Source organism: Octodon degus, unplaced genomic scaffold (assembly GCF_000260255.1).
Source record: "Octodon degus isolate 3935 unplaced genomic scaffold, OctDeg1.0 scaffold00085, whole genome shotgun sequence".
NCBI classification, from domain to species: Eukaryota; Metazoa; Chordata; class Mammalia; order Rodentia; family Octodontidae; genus Octodon; species Octodon degus.
Window position 1 is genome coordinate 334,315 of NW_004524661.1, and position 15,847 is coordinate 350,161.

The following is a 15,847-nucleotide window of genomic DNA, read 5'->3' on the forward strand; positions in this document are numbered from 1 at the left end:
GGAAATTAACAAACATAAAGTGAGTGTGGTGGAATTCTTTACTAAGTGATGACTTCTTTGGTAAGAAGGCTTCAGCTTTTATGTGACCAAAGATGGAAAAGAGAACACATAACTAGAGATAGGCTCCCACCTGGGCAAGAACCTCTCTGTTCCCCGAGAATTAAGGCAGTTTAGGAAATTTTGTTCAGCAAGATATTTGGCAAGAGTTGGCAGCTCTCCTCTTCCTTCGCCTTATTTGCATCTAGAACAAAGACTAACATGTAAATGCTAAATAACTAGACATCGAGTAGCAGGATGTCAACATGATGGCCTTAAATAGATCTCTTATGTTTCATGGAAAACAATAATTCTTTAAAAACCTAGTAAAATATCAAAAGTGTCAAGTGTCATATACAGTACACAGGAGCACCCTGGTCCTGGGTGACTTCTATTAAAAAAAGGTTACACAAAAGAAGTCAAGCATTACTTAGGATGAAGCACACAATCTTTCTCTGGCACATGTAGGTGGAAAGGTCAACCCAGTGGTCTCCCAGAACCTCTGTGAGAAACCTCAAGGCCTTTCTGAGTACCCCGATCCTCTCAAGGGACCTAGGATTAGAGCCAGGAACCTCTCCATCTACCCCAGACTCAGGATCCAACTTCACCACAAGGCAGCACCATGACATTGGTTTGATGTTCATTCAGCTAGCACCACTCCTCCAATTAGCCCCAAGGACAATGTCTACAGGCAGAAGGACCACAGTACAAGTGACTAAGAAGAAAATAGCAGGCTGGCTGGGATTTAATGCACACGGGTCTTTCTGAGTGGGTGCTCAGGTCAGCCAAGTGGATTTAGCGTCTCAGGTCCTATTATTTAAAGAGCAGTTATTTTCATGAAAAGAGCATGACAGCTAAACAATCTTCTGTCTGTTAATGATCTAGGTAAGAATGAATGCCATTCTTTCTCCTCTTCCTGTGTTCGAATACATTGTTCTTTGGCTAAGAGGTTCTCTTTGGCCCTTGAATAGGTTTCTGTGGGTTCTGTGTCTCGTGACAGTCCTAGGTGGGATGGACCATATGGTGAGGGTATTCCCAAGTTCTATCAGCTGAGAGCTGAGGTTGGCCATGGAGTCCCAACTCACTTCCTCAGAAATCAGTCCTTCAACATGAACTTAAATGCCAAGTGTTAGTTTTCTCACCAAACAGGTGGGAAAACAGAAGCCGGTCCAAGGCAGCTGGGAGGCAACATAGGAAAAGTGCTTTGTTTATAAAAATGATAGCATTTAGGAAGGTATTATCACTCATAGAAAGAGTCAAGGTATTCAGACCAGCACCTGATCCTTTCCATCTGTGTGCAACTGGCCTCATCTTTCCCAGGGGCCCAAGGTGCAGGTCACTGAGGCTATCTCAGGCCATATGCTGACCTCCTCTTAATAAAAGATCAAAAGGCTACTCATTTCCTCTCTTTATTCTCCAAAGAGTGACCTAAAGGTCTTGATTCAGTCTAAAACCTCCATGATGCTCAGAGATGAGCCACCACTGTCTCTAAAGAGTGCTACCCAACCCTGTTTTTGCAGCAACTGAGGGGCTCACAGGCATCCTGGATTTAGCCCCAGCGTACTCAGTGTGTCACCCACACCCCAGGGTAAATGAAGTGGGCTAATGTGCAACAAGGGCTCCCATGGTTAAAATAGGAATGCACAATTTTGATTCCCAGTGAGTTCATGAGACTCAAACCATAAGTAGAAATCCCAATTAAATGCCACCCATTTTGCAAACCAATGATCATTTCTCACAGAACTGAAACTCACCACCATCACTTGAGAATTTCATCAGAAGCAAACCTAGGAATGTCCTAAACCTACCAACCTGATCTCCCACTCGGAACATTCTCTCATTTTGAGTGACTGGGTCATGGAGTGCTTAGTCCCACCCCCTACCCAAGGTGCCAAGGTGTCCAGATCTTGACAAGAGACAAAAGTTTTCAGGGTTAACTCCCCACTACTCAGGATTCCTGGTATGTGCTGTGGTCCTCAGGGAAGGTTTTCCTAGTGTCCATGAACAGTAAATATCCATGACAGTTTGTCACCTACATGACCCCGAAAGGATAGCAGAGAGTCCTATGGTTGCCCACCTTGGCTTCCCCAAGTCCCTGTCCCATTTTCCCCAGAAGATCTCAGGAACAACCACTCAGTTTTGAAGATCTCATGCTCTTCACAGGACAAGACTAGCACATGCCTTCCGTACATATGGCTGGTCTAGTGGCCTCTGCCTAATAGAGATCCCCTGGGGACCCTGCTCACTCTGATTCACCTGCATTCTTTCCTTGGTTTCCATGGCTGTGGAACATCTGCACAGCAGAAGCCGAAGGAACATTCTGGATCATACACTAATCAAATGCAGATAGCCAGAGTGAAAACTAACTGTGAAAATTTCTGCTTAAAGTCCCCAAAACATCAATCTACTGATTTCATTTTAGAGGCAAATAAACTGAAATTCCCAAAATGAAGTTCAAATACCACAGTGCTTCCTGGAATGGGTAAAAGACAAGAGGGTCGTATGAATTCCCCATCCACACACCAAACTAAACCAGATTTTTGATGACATTTTGGTGTCTGATATAAAGCCCATCCTTTCTCAGATTTGGTGGAATGAGATTTTCTTCTGTCGCCCAAAGTACAAGTAAATGTGGTAAAAGATTCTGCCTGAGCCATAGATTTTAGCTTGGGTGGGCTCCAAAAGTAATGACACCTACCCCACAAAATCGGGTTCCACAAGTTATTTTTATGGCTTCCTCCTTTCCTCCTCTCCCTTGAGGCTCATCAATCCTTCACTCACAGGCCTTAGGCAACATGAACAGAGGTGAACAAAAATCATAGTCACTAAGTCATTTGTAACCAAGGAAAGAAGAGAGGGCTTGAAAGGGCATCTTCTGGGAGAAGAATTCCAAGGCAGTGTCCGGGCAGGAGCGAAGCAGAGGCCTTTGACCAGGACCTGGGCAGGGCAGGCTCCTCCTCCTCAGCATCATGTTCAGATGGCCAACCAATGTTGTAGCTGTAGAAAAAGATGCCGAAGTCACTAAGACAGGGCCAGGGCAGGTGGAGGGCAAGGGGCATGGGATTGCTGGGGTACAAGAAGCTACAAGGAGACACAATAAGCAGCCCCAACCTTTCACAGCCCTTGGAATACAAGCAGTTGGTGCTCTAGTTGCTACATAGGCCCAGAAAGTGAAAATCAGGGGGTGTCAGTGGCCCTCATGACCCCCACCATCCTGCTCATCCCAAATCCTGATGCTTTAAGGAAAAAGGGAAGGCTAAGGGCTCAGTGTAGTTTAATCACACTCCATAATGACAACTTATAGAGGTAGAGTAGAATTGCAGGAGAAACTGGGCATGTGACATCCCGGGACCAGGAGCAGAGGGGCAGGAGGAAGCTGGGCACAACAGAGCACAGGGCCCTGTCCTTCAGGCCAGCAACACAATCCAGTTATGCTGGGTTTTCTGGTCATAAGGCCCTGCAATAGGCACACAGCAGGGAGCTTGGAGGGACTGCCTCCAGCCTCAGACTCCACCCCCTAAGCCCCAGACCCTGTGGAAGTCTTCAGGCTGCATCCCACCTGGAACTGCCTGATTTCCCTTTGGGCCACCAGGTGGTGCTCATTCTCCGGTGTGATGCCGTAAGCCAGTCTCTGTGAAGAGGAAGACGAGGCCTTAGTCTAGACCTGGAGCATCTTCCCAGCGCCCCAGCTCACACCTGCGATTTGGTCCTCCACTATGTGGACCTGAACCCCCCACAGATCTATAAAAGACACCCACACCCACACCCACACCCTTGTTTAGGGAGCTGGTTGATGATCTTGGGGGCGGGGGGGGGGGGCGTAGAGGGACCAGAAATTGAACTCAGGACCTTGCACTTGCCAGGCAAATGTTGTGCCGCTGAGCTGAGCTATATGCCCCACTGGCGCTCTTTGAATCACGCTTCCAGCGACTGTTTCTCAAGCTGCTTACTGCAGTCAGCACTGGGCCAGGTCTGTGGACCTAGAGCTGAAGGAGCCCCACAGTCTCTGTCTGGGGGAGCTGACAGCCATGACATCCAGCAAACACACAGAGATACACTAAAAACCAGTAAATGCTACAGTGAGAATGTAAAGGAGATTCCCTGCCCTGCATGAGATCAGGGAAGGCCTCGTGGGGTAGGCATTCTCAGGAACTCAGTGTGAGCTTTAAACCACAGCTTGTCCCTGGGTCATGGGAGCTGTCGTCGTTCCCAAAGTGTGAAAAATGAGAAGCCTGTCTAGGATGAATACACTGAATGTGGATTCTCCCTGTGGCCCAGGACATAGACTTCCTGCACAGAAAACACAAGCTGAGGATTGGGGAGAAGAGTACAGACACAGCCTGGGACCTGCTTCCCTACATTCCTGCATGGCTCATTCCCCTACATGCTCAATATTATATGTCTCCTCAGGAGAACTAGTTCCAGAAGGTCAGTGTGTTTTGTTCAGTGGCCAGAATACTGAGTGACACATATCAGATGCTCAGTGCATTCCTGACTGGTGCGTAGATGAAGGATGAAGGGGACGATATCTTTGTTCTACAGGCTCTGGTTTATGCTGATCATATCATGATCAGGAAAGGCAAGTGAAACCAGGAAGAGCTGATCATAGTAGGGGCTTAGACAAGGAGATTAGAGCCATGTGGGGAAATGACAAGCATTGGAAAACACAGGCAGGAGCCAATTGGGGCAGTCTGTCTGATCAGTCCTCACTGAACTCTAGGGCTGAGAAGTCACATAGCTGTCACATAGGAGCAGTCATAGTGGCGGCAAGTGATATACACTGAGCACTGTCTGTGTGTCAGGCACTGCATCGAATACTTCCTTTTCCTGTTCAAGGAATACAGTGTGAGCCTTGGATTACAGATACAGAGACTGAGGCTCAGTGGGATAGTATCTTGGTCAATGAGGCGGTTGTCTAACCCCCAAGGAATGCTTTCTCCTATCCTTCCTGTCCCGTCCCTATATGGCTGGTCCAGAGCTCACCTCCCGAAGGGAGCCCCGCATGCTGAGGCACTTGTAGATGATGTAAGCTGGAACCAGGGCCATGGACGAGAGGGAAATGGCCCACCCGAGCCAGTTGGCCCAGGTGGGGAAGACATAGTCGTCATAGGTGAGTGGTTTGAAGTTGATGATGCTGACAACCACCACAAACTAGAGGAGGAGGAACAAAAGAGAAGGTGTGAGTGGAGGAGAGGGGTGGGAAGGAGGAGAGAAGAAGGACAAGCAGAGCAACATGAAGGAGAGCTGAAAAGAGGGACAAACAGAGAAAACTAGACAAATGAGAAGCAGTGGATAAAATGGGTCTTAGGGAAAGGACGAAGGGAGAAAGGACCCAGAGAAAGAATTCAAGAGATGATGATTGAAAGGAGACAAAAACAACAGGGGACAAGGACAGAAGAGTAAGAACAGAATGGTGACTTTAAAGCTAGTGCAAGTCTCCTGATGCTTTGCCCCAGGCTGGAGACCCTGCTAAAGCAGAAGCCCACCGTGGTACCAGCCATGGGCTAAGCAGTCCAGTGGTGCTGTCTATACATCAGATCTTCTCAACCCCACTGCCTCCTCCCCTAAGAAGCCAGAGTTCCACCACACTCCTCCCTGAACACACCTGCGACACAGGCTACGCACCAGAAGGAAGGCTGGGCTAAAGAACTTCCAGCACAGTCTCCAGTACAGGCCCGGCTTGAACCCCATCATCTGCTGGATGTCATTGCTGAACCTGTCCACACCTGTACACATAGAAAAGGCCTGTTATGGTGGCTCACACAGACCCAGCAATCAGGACCCATGGGTTTCTGGTCTTCATATGGACAGCAAGGCAGTGATCTAGGACTCAAAGACCTAAGACTTGGCACTTAGCTGACTCAGAACAAGGAAGAGGACAAAATCAAGGACCATGCCACCCTTTATGCTTCATCCCAATTAACTTGTAGGAGGGAGTCAGTGTGAAGGAAGCTTGCCTCAGACTAAAGTCAAGTTGTTCTCATTCAGAATCCAGCTTTTTCTTCTTGGAAAAATGACAACTCTATGCACAGTCATCGTATCAAATGTGCATGCACATGCAAAATTCTGACTGCAATTGCATAAAAGAACTCAAGTTCTTACATCGCATCCCTTCCTAATCCTTCCTAACCCTTCTGGGTGTGGGAGCAGGGTTAACATTGGTGTCTTCTATGGAGTGGGGGAGGTGAACAATTTACAGTGCAGTCCATAAAATATTTTCTCACTTTGGCTCTAGAATAAGTTTATCAAACTATAGGATACACAGTTAAATTTGAAAGTCAGATAAATACTGTAATGGAAAAACATTAAGATAAGTATGTCTCATGCATCACCTGGGACACACATGTATGAAAAACTTATCCTTTTGTATCTGAAATTCAGACTTAACTGGACATCCTGTATTTTGTTTACTAAACTGGCAACCCTATGCTAGAATGAATTCCATGACTTGAGGACCTGTGGCTTCTTTTGAGTTCCTCCGTAGAGGCTGACACTAGTGCCTTCAGAAGGTTTTGCGGCCTCCAGCTAAGGGGAATTTGTTTATAGATGAGCTGAGGTTAGGAGGACTTGTTCTCAACAAGCAGCTTGCTCATCTCTGGAGACCAAGGCACTGCTCTGGGAGCACAGAACCCTTCTGTGTCTCCAGATAAAAGGGCTCCATGAGCATTGGGGACCAAGGTTTCATCACACATGTACATACCATAAAACCAGGAAACTCCGATGGCTTCTATGAGCACTGCAAACAGGATGGAGGTGCCTGCTGCAAAAGTGTCCAGGAGAGTCAGGACATAAATTCCACCCTGGATGGGGAGAAAAAAGACCTGAGGCCATCTTTGACTAGAAGTGCATCCATCAATCCTTACCTGTGTCCTGCTCCACTTGTTCAGAGCTGTCTGAGAACTCAGGTAACAGGGTTTGAGTTGCATTCTAAGGCCTCTGGAAGCCACTGGATCTAAAGATAGGTGTTGCAGCATGTATACAGTGAGATGAGTTTCAAAGGGACTTTTGATGGCTCAAATCAAACAGTTAACAGGCAAAGAGGCAGAAGGTGACAGCCATCGGTCTACCCAGAGGAGAATAGGCCACTGAATTGAGGATGATGCCAGCCACCTTTCAGGGCTCAGCCTGGCTCCAGCCACTCCATCACCAAGCCTGGAAATGCCTAAACTTCATTGAAATGCAGTCTGAGAAGTTCCAGGTCACCCAGGGCCCAAACTCTCCTCACCTTAGTTATGCAAAACAGGGCCAGAAGAAAGGTGCTAAGGGTGACGGCCAATGTGAAGAGTTTCCGGTGTCTCTTCAAGACTTGGAAGTCATCAGCCAGGCCTGTGATGACTGCTTCCATGCCTCCCATCTGGAGGGAACCAGGAAGAGCCATTACCCTGGTTGTATTTAAGTAGGGCCTTTGGGAAAAATGACTAACCAGGAGTCCAATTTGTGGAAACTTCATGTTAAGTATTATGTGTGTGTGTTGGTAAGACCCTGTACTAAATACATTTAAAAAATTAAGAAAATCTATACTTGTATATGGGTAACATAAAAGTTTCTAAGAAACTAATGAGGCTCAAAACTTTTTTGTTGCTTTCTGGTGGTGAATTCTAAATGAAGGAAAAAGTGCTTAAGCCTCTATCCATGTCCTCTCTGAATTGCTATGTCTGCAAGAGGACAGTGTTAGGCTGACTTATCTTCTGATTTTGATTTTCATGTCGCTAATGGGGTTACCACTGGTTCTTCTTCTCTTTTAATCAAAGTCAGGACATTGCTCTTGTGCACATGCCAGGCAGGCGCTGTGCCACTGAGCTATCTCCCCTGCCCAATCACTGTTTCTTGACTCTGACTAGATTGTGTCTTTTTGAAGGAAGAGCCCTTACCCTGGTTGTATTTAAGTAGGGCCTTTTGGAAAAGTGACTAACCAGGAGTCCAAATGGTGGGAATTCATGCTACATATTATATATGTGTGTTGGTGGGACAGGACCAGAGGAGAAGAGGTGTTTCCTGAGCAGGGTCACTCACAGAGCTGTCAAGGCCCAGAGTCAGGAGCATGATGAAAAACAGGATGGCCCAGAATGTAGATCCTGACAGGGTAGAAATGGCTTCTGGATACAGGATAAACACAAGCCCAGCACCTGTAAGAAATAGCAAGGACCTCATCAGTGGCTAGGACTGTTGATCAGAGCCACAGATGGTACAAGAACATTCCCAGGCCCCATCGGCTCTTGCCAAGCCCCTGAACACCTGTGAGCACTGCAGACCAAAAGGAAGCCAATTCAAACTTACAGTTCATCTGTACTGTGTTTCAATCTTTAATGCCTCCCAAAGACCCTTGTATTAGAGGCTTAGAACCCAGCTTAGCACTACTGGGAGGAGGTGAGAGCTTTAAGAAGTAGGCACTTGTACAAGGACATCTAGTCACTGAGAATGGTCCCTGAAGGGGATACTGAGACTCTGGTCTCTCTCTCTTCTTTCTCTTTAGCATCCTAGACAAGTGAAGAGTTTACTCCACCTACAGTTTCCTTGACATCATGAACTTCCTTACTACAGATCCAAAGCAACAAGGTCAATCCATTATGGACTGAAACCTCTCAAACTATGAGTCAGATAAATGTTTCTTTTAAATAAATTGTTATCTCAATATAGTGATGGAAATCTGACTTATTTCCATCAAGGAAGTATGTGCATCAAGGAGGTTGACCTCAAAGAGCCAGGTGGTGAGCAGCACTTTGTTTGGATTGCTACAAGCAACATGCTACAAATTCTACCTATGTGCCATGAAAGATTCACTCTGCTTCTCAAACACTTATGGTCCTGAGAACTCATTTGAAGCAGCCCCCTCAAAGGCTGTAACTTCTTTGTGGCAACAGGGATCTGGGAAGCAATGAAAAAGGCCACAGGTTCTAGAGCCAGACAATTGGGATCCTGGTAGCACTGCTTATAGAAAGGAGACTTGGTAAAGCAAGACCTATACAATAAAAAACATAAATTTTGTATCTGACAAGGTCAGTCACATCTCCTCAGGATTTACCCTGAAACCATATAAAGCACTTTGTAGATCTTTTGACAGTGTCAGCCATCTGGATGAATCATGGCCATTGTTTGACCAATTTACTCTCTGTGAAAGCCTGAGAGAAGTTTTCTCTCTAAGTGACTCTCCTTAGGCACACTCAACATGGTTTCTCACTTTCCACTGTGGTCCCATAATCTCCTTGATCAGAAAATTTGGGACACCACTGAGTTATAGGATGTTATAGTACAGGTTCTCTGATGTCCTGAGTCCTCACTGACCTTGAAGGGCTAGGGCCAAAATATTGGCTATCCTTGTAGCCCTTTTCTCTAATTTTTTGGTCAGCAAACTTAAGTTGTTAACCTTCCAGAAGAGAAGCTTAATGATATTCTTACCCTATAACATAGGCATTTGAGCTTAGCATCACTATCTGTTTGAATATCAAATGCCTTGAACATAACATGGGACAGGTATTTTTCACCAATCGTTCATATGCTAAACTTTAAATCCCTATAGAATGTGGAAAAAATAAAAAATGAAAATAAATAAAATAATAATAAACAGTTACACATTTTTTCACAAAAATTTAGAAATCTAACCGTATACAGCATTGTAACAGGCGAGTCCTATGACATTTTTTCTTGTCTCTTGTTTTTTTTATTACTTTTTTTTAAACAAACAATTATTTGAGAGAGAGTATAGCAATAATTGATATGCCATTAGAAGAAGTACACATTTAGAAGACCAGAATGACAGGCATTCCAAGCATGGCCCTAACTAGTATTGCTAACCTCGGTGCAGTTGCTTAGTTCACAGGTATTGGCATATATAGTTAGTCAGGCTGAGAATTCTACGAATTAACTGTTAGTTTCAAAAACCTGATGGAGATTCTCAAGATCATTGCCTTAACCATCTTATGTATATAGGGGTTGGTGAGATGACTCAGTAGAATAAGCACTTGCCTGGCAAGTGCAAGGGCCTGAGATCAATTCCCAGGTCAAAAAAAAAAAAAAGAAAAAGAAAAAGAAAGAAAGAAAAGAAAAAGAAAGATGATATCTTATGTATATAAATGTATGGTTTTGTCCCTGCCTCGTTTCCTAGCTTTTCTCCTTGCCATCTCTTCATTGTTTAATCCTTAAGTTCTCACTTTCCATTTAACTGTGTCATACCTTTCAATTTTTATTTCTTCTTTTGAGTTCTTACACTAGGGAGACTATAATATATTTACCCATTTGGGTCTGGTTTATTTCACTTATGAGTATATCTTGATCTTAACCATCCAACAGAAAAGTATAAACATGAGGTATAAAAAGTAAAGCTATATTAACATGCTAAGCTGTAAAAGACTCAAGTCAACAACTTCTGACATTGCCAGTCTTGCCGATAACCCACTACTATTATGGACTATTGGACTATATTGGGTTATTGTGCTGAATTCACACACCTACAATATTTGAATGGCAATGGAACACCCATCTTTGACAAAACTAAACTAAAACAGGGGATATAAATGAAGGTCCATTTTGAAAAAAAAATATATGTATATAAAAAATAAGATAGATATGCATCTGCTTTCTCTTAGTTCAATGAGAAGAAAGATTTATGCTAATAGTGTTTTGACAAGATATCATGTCTGCATCTTGTACTCTGAATAACCACTATGAAGACAACAATATGCAATGTATTCATTATTGTAACTGTCCTACTAACTTGTTTTGAAATTGTCTCTTTGCTGTTTCTTTCTCAATAAAATTAATTTAAAAAAGAAAGAAAGGACACTTGGACAACAGACTTTTTCTGAATTTTAGTTTTCTCAGGTTTTAGTGGATTCTCCCAACACTTGCCTCACAGCATTGGGAGAACTAAACAGAAGTGAGTTTCTGTGGTTTGATTACAGTTTGTCTCTATCAGAACTTATGTTGTGGTCTCGTCTCCAGTGTACCAAGGTAGACAGGAGATGGGACTAGGAAGGGGGTCACTCAGTTGTAGAGGGATTAATGCTGTTCTTACAGGAATGAGTTCTTGCTCTTTAGAGATTGGTTATTGAAAGAGGATTGTTATAAAGTGAGAAAACTCCATGTGTTTGGCCTGTCCTACACACACTGATTTCCCATTCTTCTTGGTTGTGAGCTGAGCTATACATTGCCTTCACCCATCATCTGTCAAATCAGGAAGCATGCGGCATTCTGAGCTTGTCATTCTTCAATTGAGGCCAAGTACTTGCCCGCTTACCTTCAGTGGCAACATCCTCAATGTTGACCTTATGTTCATGGGCCATATAACCAAGGATGGAGAAGATGGCGAACCCAGAGATGAAACTGGTGACACAGTTGATGGTACTGGTCAGCAGGGCGTCCCTGAGGGAAAGAAGTGCTCCTGGTTCAAGTCTATCTGAATCATACCTGAAACCCCCTTGTGGACACTCTGGGGACCCTCTGTGGAAACCACAACCTAGATCTAGCCTCAGGTATCAGTTCTCCCTTCCTTTGACCTGCAACCACATGGACCCAGGCCCTGCTGTCACTTGGTTAAAACCTGCTGATGCAGTAGGTTTTTAGTTCACTGATAGAATAGTTTCACAACAGAGACTTTGGAATCAACTCAGTAAGCTGATTTTCCATGGCTCACCAAGGCCTTCCAACCCTTCACCCTGGCATATAAAATGTTTGATAAGAAGACTTCACATCTAGGGGCTGGTAAGATACCTTAGCAGGCTAAGCATCTGCTTGGAAAGTGCAAGGATCTGGGTTCAGTTCCTGGTACTACATGTTGTGCAGACGCTGTGACATGCTGGCCACCAAAAGTGGAAAACTGGGCATCGGGGCACATGCCTATAATCCCAGCTCTGGGGAGGCTGAGGCAGGAGAATCATTATGGGTCCACGCTGTGTAGTGAGACCTTGTACCAAATATATAAATAAATAAATAAATAAATAAATAAATAAATAAATAAATAAATAAAATTTCCAGAAAAGACTTCATATCTAGGCTTATTTTTTATGATCCCTAATATACTTTCTTTAAGCAAACCAAAGCACTCAATTTGCTGGTTTGGAAACACCACCTCTTCACCTTGTCTCATGCTGTTTCTCACCATGCATGCATCTATTCCATTCCTGCCTGTCATAATCCTAGCTGTTCTCTGAGCTTTGCCTCAAATATACCTCCATTTTATTGCTGGTATCCTAGCAAGGAGCTAGCCACCCCAATCCTTACTAAGGAAAGCCTGTCCTACTGTATTTACTCATCCTACTCTTTCTTGAAACAAAAACACTTATTCTCCCTCCTTCTAGGGTGGGGTGATGAGAGTAAACCTAAATTGCCCATCTTTGAACCCCACAATACTGCCTCTGTAGGAAGCAATACTAAATGCTTATTAACCTGAGCTGGCACAAGTCTTCTGACTCCCTGTTTGCCTTTCAATCTTACCTCTGATAGAGCCAGGCTTCATCAGCCTGATTGTTTACCTCTGCCTGCCAGAACAGCCAATGGAAAGTCAGGTGGCACTTTTTTCTCTGAAGGCCACATTGGATTTTGCTGTCCCAGGTACAGATCTCTGTGATAGCCTAGCCATGATGACATCACATTTCTCAGCTTGGCATCTTTGTGTCATGGTTTAGATGTCAAATGCCCCCCCAAAAATATTATACCTTTGGAGGTAGAGCCTGGTCAGAAGACCTAGGTCACTGTTGGCATGATTTAGAAGGATGTATTCTTGTCTCCAGGTCCTTCCTTCCCTCTCTGCTTCCTGGCTGCCATAACTGAACAGCACTCCTCCATGCTCTTCTACCATGCAGCTTCTGCATTGGACCCAACCAACCATGAGTTGAACCCCTCAAACCATAAACCAAATTAAACCTCTCTTTCTTTAGATTGTATGTGTTGAGCTCCTTTTCCCAGTGAAGAAAAAGTTAATACACTCTGTTAAGGAGGCATCCTGGAGTAAATGGTGCTCAATTGAAGCCCATAGATCACACCTACCATAGTTAAGAAAATGCCTAGGGTGGGCCAAAGAAGAACCTTTGATTTGTTCAAGGAGAGTTGGCTTTCAGTTCAATCAGAGTCCTCTCTCCTATTCCAGAAGGGTCAGTACCAAGGATTCAGTTTTCCAGAGCTCTGAGAACAAACTTACCTATAACAATTGTTGTCAAATTTGTTGTAACTAGCAAATGCAACCAAGACTCCAAATCCAGCCCCCAAGGAAAAGAATATTTGAGTTGCAGCATCAATCCACACCTAAAACCAGCAGATAAAAGCCATTACTCTCTTCTTCATACGTATTTGGACTCCCCATTCTTGGGAAAAGCTAGAAAGTCCTGGGGATACTCTGAAAACAAGGAACATGCTCTGAATCAGAGATGGGCAGCAATAGAAACAGCTTTTCCCCACAAGACAGAGTAGGTTCTATTTAGAATCTCCTAGCCTGGGGTATTCATGAGTTGCATGGAGGAACTCAATGAATCAACTTAAAATTCTGGTTTTTCAAAGAAATTACATAAGCAGAAAAATTCTAGAATGTTGGCAATAGCAAAGGGGTCATGTCAAGAGTTTTGGAGAAAGCAGTTACAGAAAGGGATGATTATTCATGGCAGAGCTCTAGCAGAACATGCATAGTAGATACTGTGGAGTCCACCTTGGGGAAGGAATGAGATTGACTTGCTTCATCCTCTTGCAAATGAAAGCACACGGCAGAGAATCTAAAGGCTTGTGCCACTCTCTAGTTTCTCTGCTTTACTAGTTATCCCTGGTCAATTTCATCTCTCTAATACCTCAGTGTCCCCATTCGTATGGTGAGGGTATCATGATACCACCCCAACTAAGGGCTGCAATTGATTTTTATCATCTCTCGCTTGCATTATTCCAGGCTTTCCCAAATTTGCACAATGAAAGGAGGAACTTGATAAAAGAAGATAGATCTGCCCTTTGAGACTACACTAATAGTTTCATTTCTACTCATCTGGATGAGAAGAAAGAGCTAAATAACTATAGACCAAATAGAAGTGTGCTGTGTTTCACAAGCCTGAAGAGTGGTTCATGTTCTGTTGTCTTTCTGATAGTTACTGGTGAAATAAGTTTTCTGTTGGGACTTGAACTATGTGGGCAGCACACTGGGATGCTTCCCTCCTAATACTGTGTTGCTCCTGCTTGCCAGTATCACTGTGGATTCAAATAAAATGTAAAATATCCCTTGAGAGTTGTGAGGAAAACAAATGGTGAGGTTTATTCCTGCAGGAACCTAGAAGAGAAGGCTAGAAATAAGATCATTATTTGAGGATGTGATGGTCTCTGCTCCACCTCAGATTCTGCTATCAAATTCCCCCTCCTTCATGACAATTTGGGCTTCTGGGGAGGATGATAAGCCAAAGGAGGATGCTGCAGGACGAAGGTATATGTCCATGTCTCCCAGGTGGTTGAGGATGCGCTTTACAATGACAGCACAGGATGGTGACAAAGGCCAGGATTGGGGATTATGGGTAAAAATAAGGCAAGAGTGTCTGTATGGGCTAATATGACATGGCACAAGACTGGAACAACTTGCAAGGATATCATGTTCCCTTTATGAGGTATGGCTGTCCTTGCAGGACCAAGATTTGTGGAGGCCAACAAATGGAACCACAGAAGCCTGGATCATCAGAACCAAAAGGGATAGTTGGAGACTTTTGGTGCAACTCTGCATTTATCACATGGAGAAGCTCCTGCCCAGAGAGGAATCTTTTCCAAGGCTAACTCCAATTTTGTAACACAGTCGAGGACAGGATTTTCCATCATCAACTCCTATTGAGAAACCTCCCACCACCCTGGCCCAAGGGTGAGTGGTCGCTGGGCACTGACCGTGGCTTCCTTCAGGCGATAAAAGTCGATGTGCAGGTAGGCACTGATGCCATCAGAGGCGCCAGGCAGCGTGATTCCATGGACCAGGAGCACGAACAGCACAAAGTAAGGCAGCGTGGCGGTGATCCACACCACCTGGGGAAAGCACAGGCTGGCTGTGAATGCCTCACCATTTCCCAGAGAGATGACTGTGCCTTTCTCCACCCTCCTTTACCCAACCCACATGCCAGAGGTTCCATGTCCAGGCCAAGCCCTGAACCGGAGACAAGGGCAGGAAACTCAGTAGACCTAGGTACCTTGTGGAGAGACACAGATTATTTTGCTGAATTCATGTACCTACAATATTTGAATGGCAATGGAATACCATCTCTGACAAGACTAAACAAGAAAGGGGGATATAAATGAAGGACCATATTGTAGTTAATAGATAGATAGATAGATGATAAATAGATAGATAGATAGATAGATAGGTAGATAGATATACAGCTACTTTCTCTTAGTTCAATGAGAAGAAAGATTTGTACTAATAGTGTTTAGACAAGATACCATGTCTGCATCTTGTACTCTGAATAACTACTTCGAAAACAACAATGTGTAATGTATTAAGTATTGTAACTGTCCTACTAACATGTTTTGGAACTGTCTCATTTCTATTTCTTTCTCAATAAAATTAATTTTTAAAAACCAGAATCAAATAAGTGAGTCACTTAGGGAATAGTATTGAGATGGGAGTGAAGGTCACAGATATGGACATCACCTCCTCTTTCCTGATGACTCAAGTTGCTTCAGGTAGAACTAACACACCCACCTTTTTGCTTTCCCCTTTCTCTGCCAGTTCTGAATCCATCACATCATTGGTATTGGGTGCTGCACCCAGTACTGGGAAATGAAACCAGAGCCTTCACACTGAGCTACATTCCTATCCCTTTTTAATTTTTATTTTATATCTTTATGCAAAGCCTTAACTGAGTTGCCTGGG

At 44.1% G+C, this 15,847-nt stretch overlaps 1 protein-coding gene across 2 annotated transcripts in view; it reads right to left on the bottom strand.

The window, feature by feature from the left end:
* Positions 1-324: 324 nt before the first annotated feature.
* Slc6a2 (solute carrier family 6 member 2) overlaps positions 325-15,847 on the bottom strand; it is a 44,717-nt gene continuing 29,194 nt past the window's right edge. The window contains exons 6-15 of one of the 2 annotated variants that reach the window (XM_004637012.2): positions 14,869-15,003; positions 13,169-13,272; positions 11,270-11,394; positions 8,050-8,162; positions 7,262-7,390; positions 6,737-6,836; positions 5,662-5,762; positions 5,020-5,187; positions 3,596-3,667; positions 325-3,033 (exon numbers count right to left, since the gene is read on the bottom strand). In XM_004637012.2, coding sequence (XP_004637069.1) covers positions 3,010-3,033; positions 3,596-3,667; positions 5,020-5,187; positions 5,662-5,762; positions 6,737-6,836; positions 7,262-7,390; positions 8,050-8,162; positions 11,270-11,394; positions 13,169-13,272; positions 14,869-15,003 — 1,071 coding nt within the window. In that variant the 3' untranslated portion in view covers positions 325-3,009. The remainder of the gene's footprint in view (positions 3,034-3,595; positions 3,668-5,019; positions 5,188-5,661; positions 5,763-6,736; positions 6,837-7,261; positions 7,391-8,049; positions 8,163-11,269; positions 11,395-13,168; positions 13,273-14,868; positions 15,004-15,847) is intronic. The other variant, XM_023721798.1, reaches the window with a different exon arrangement.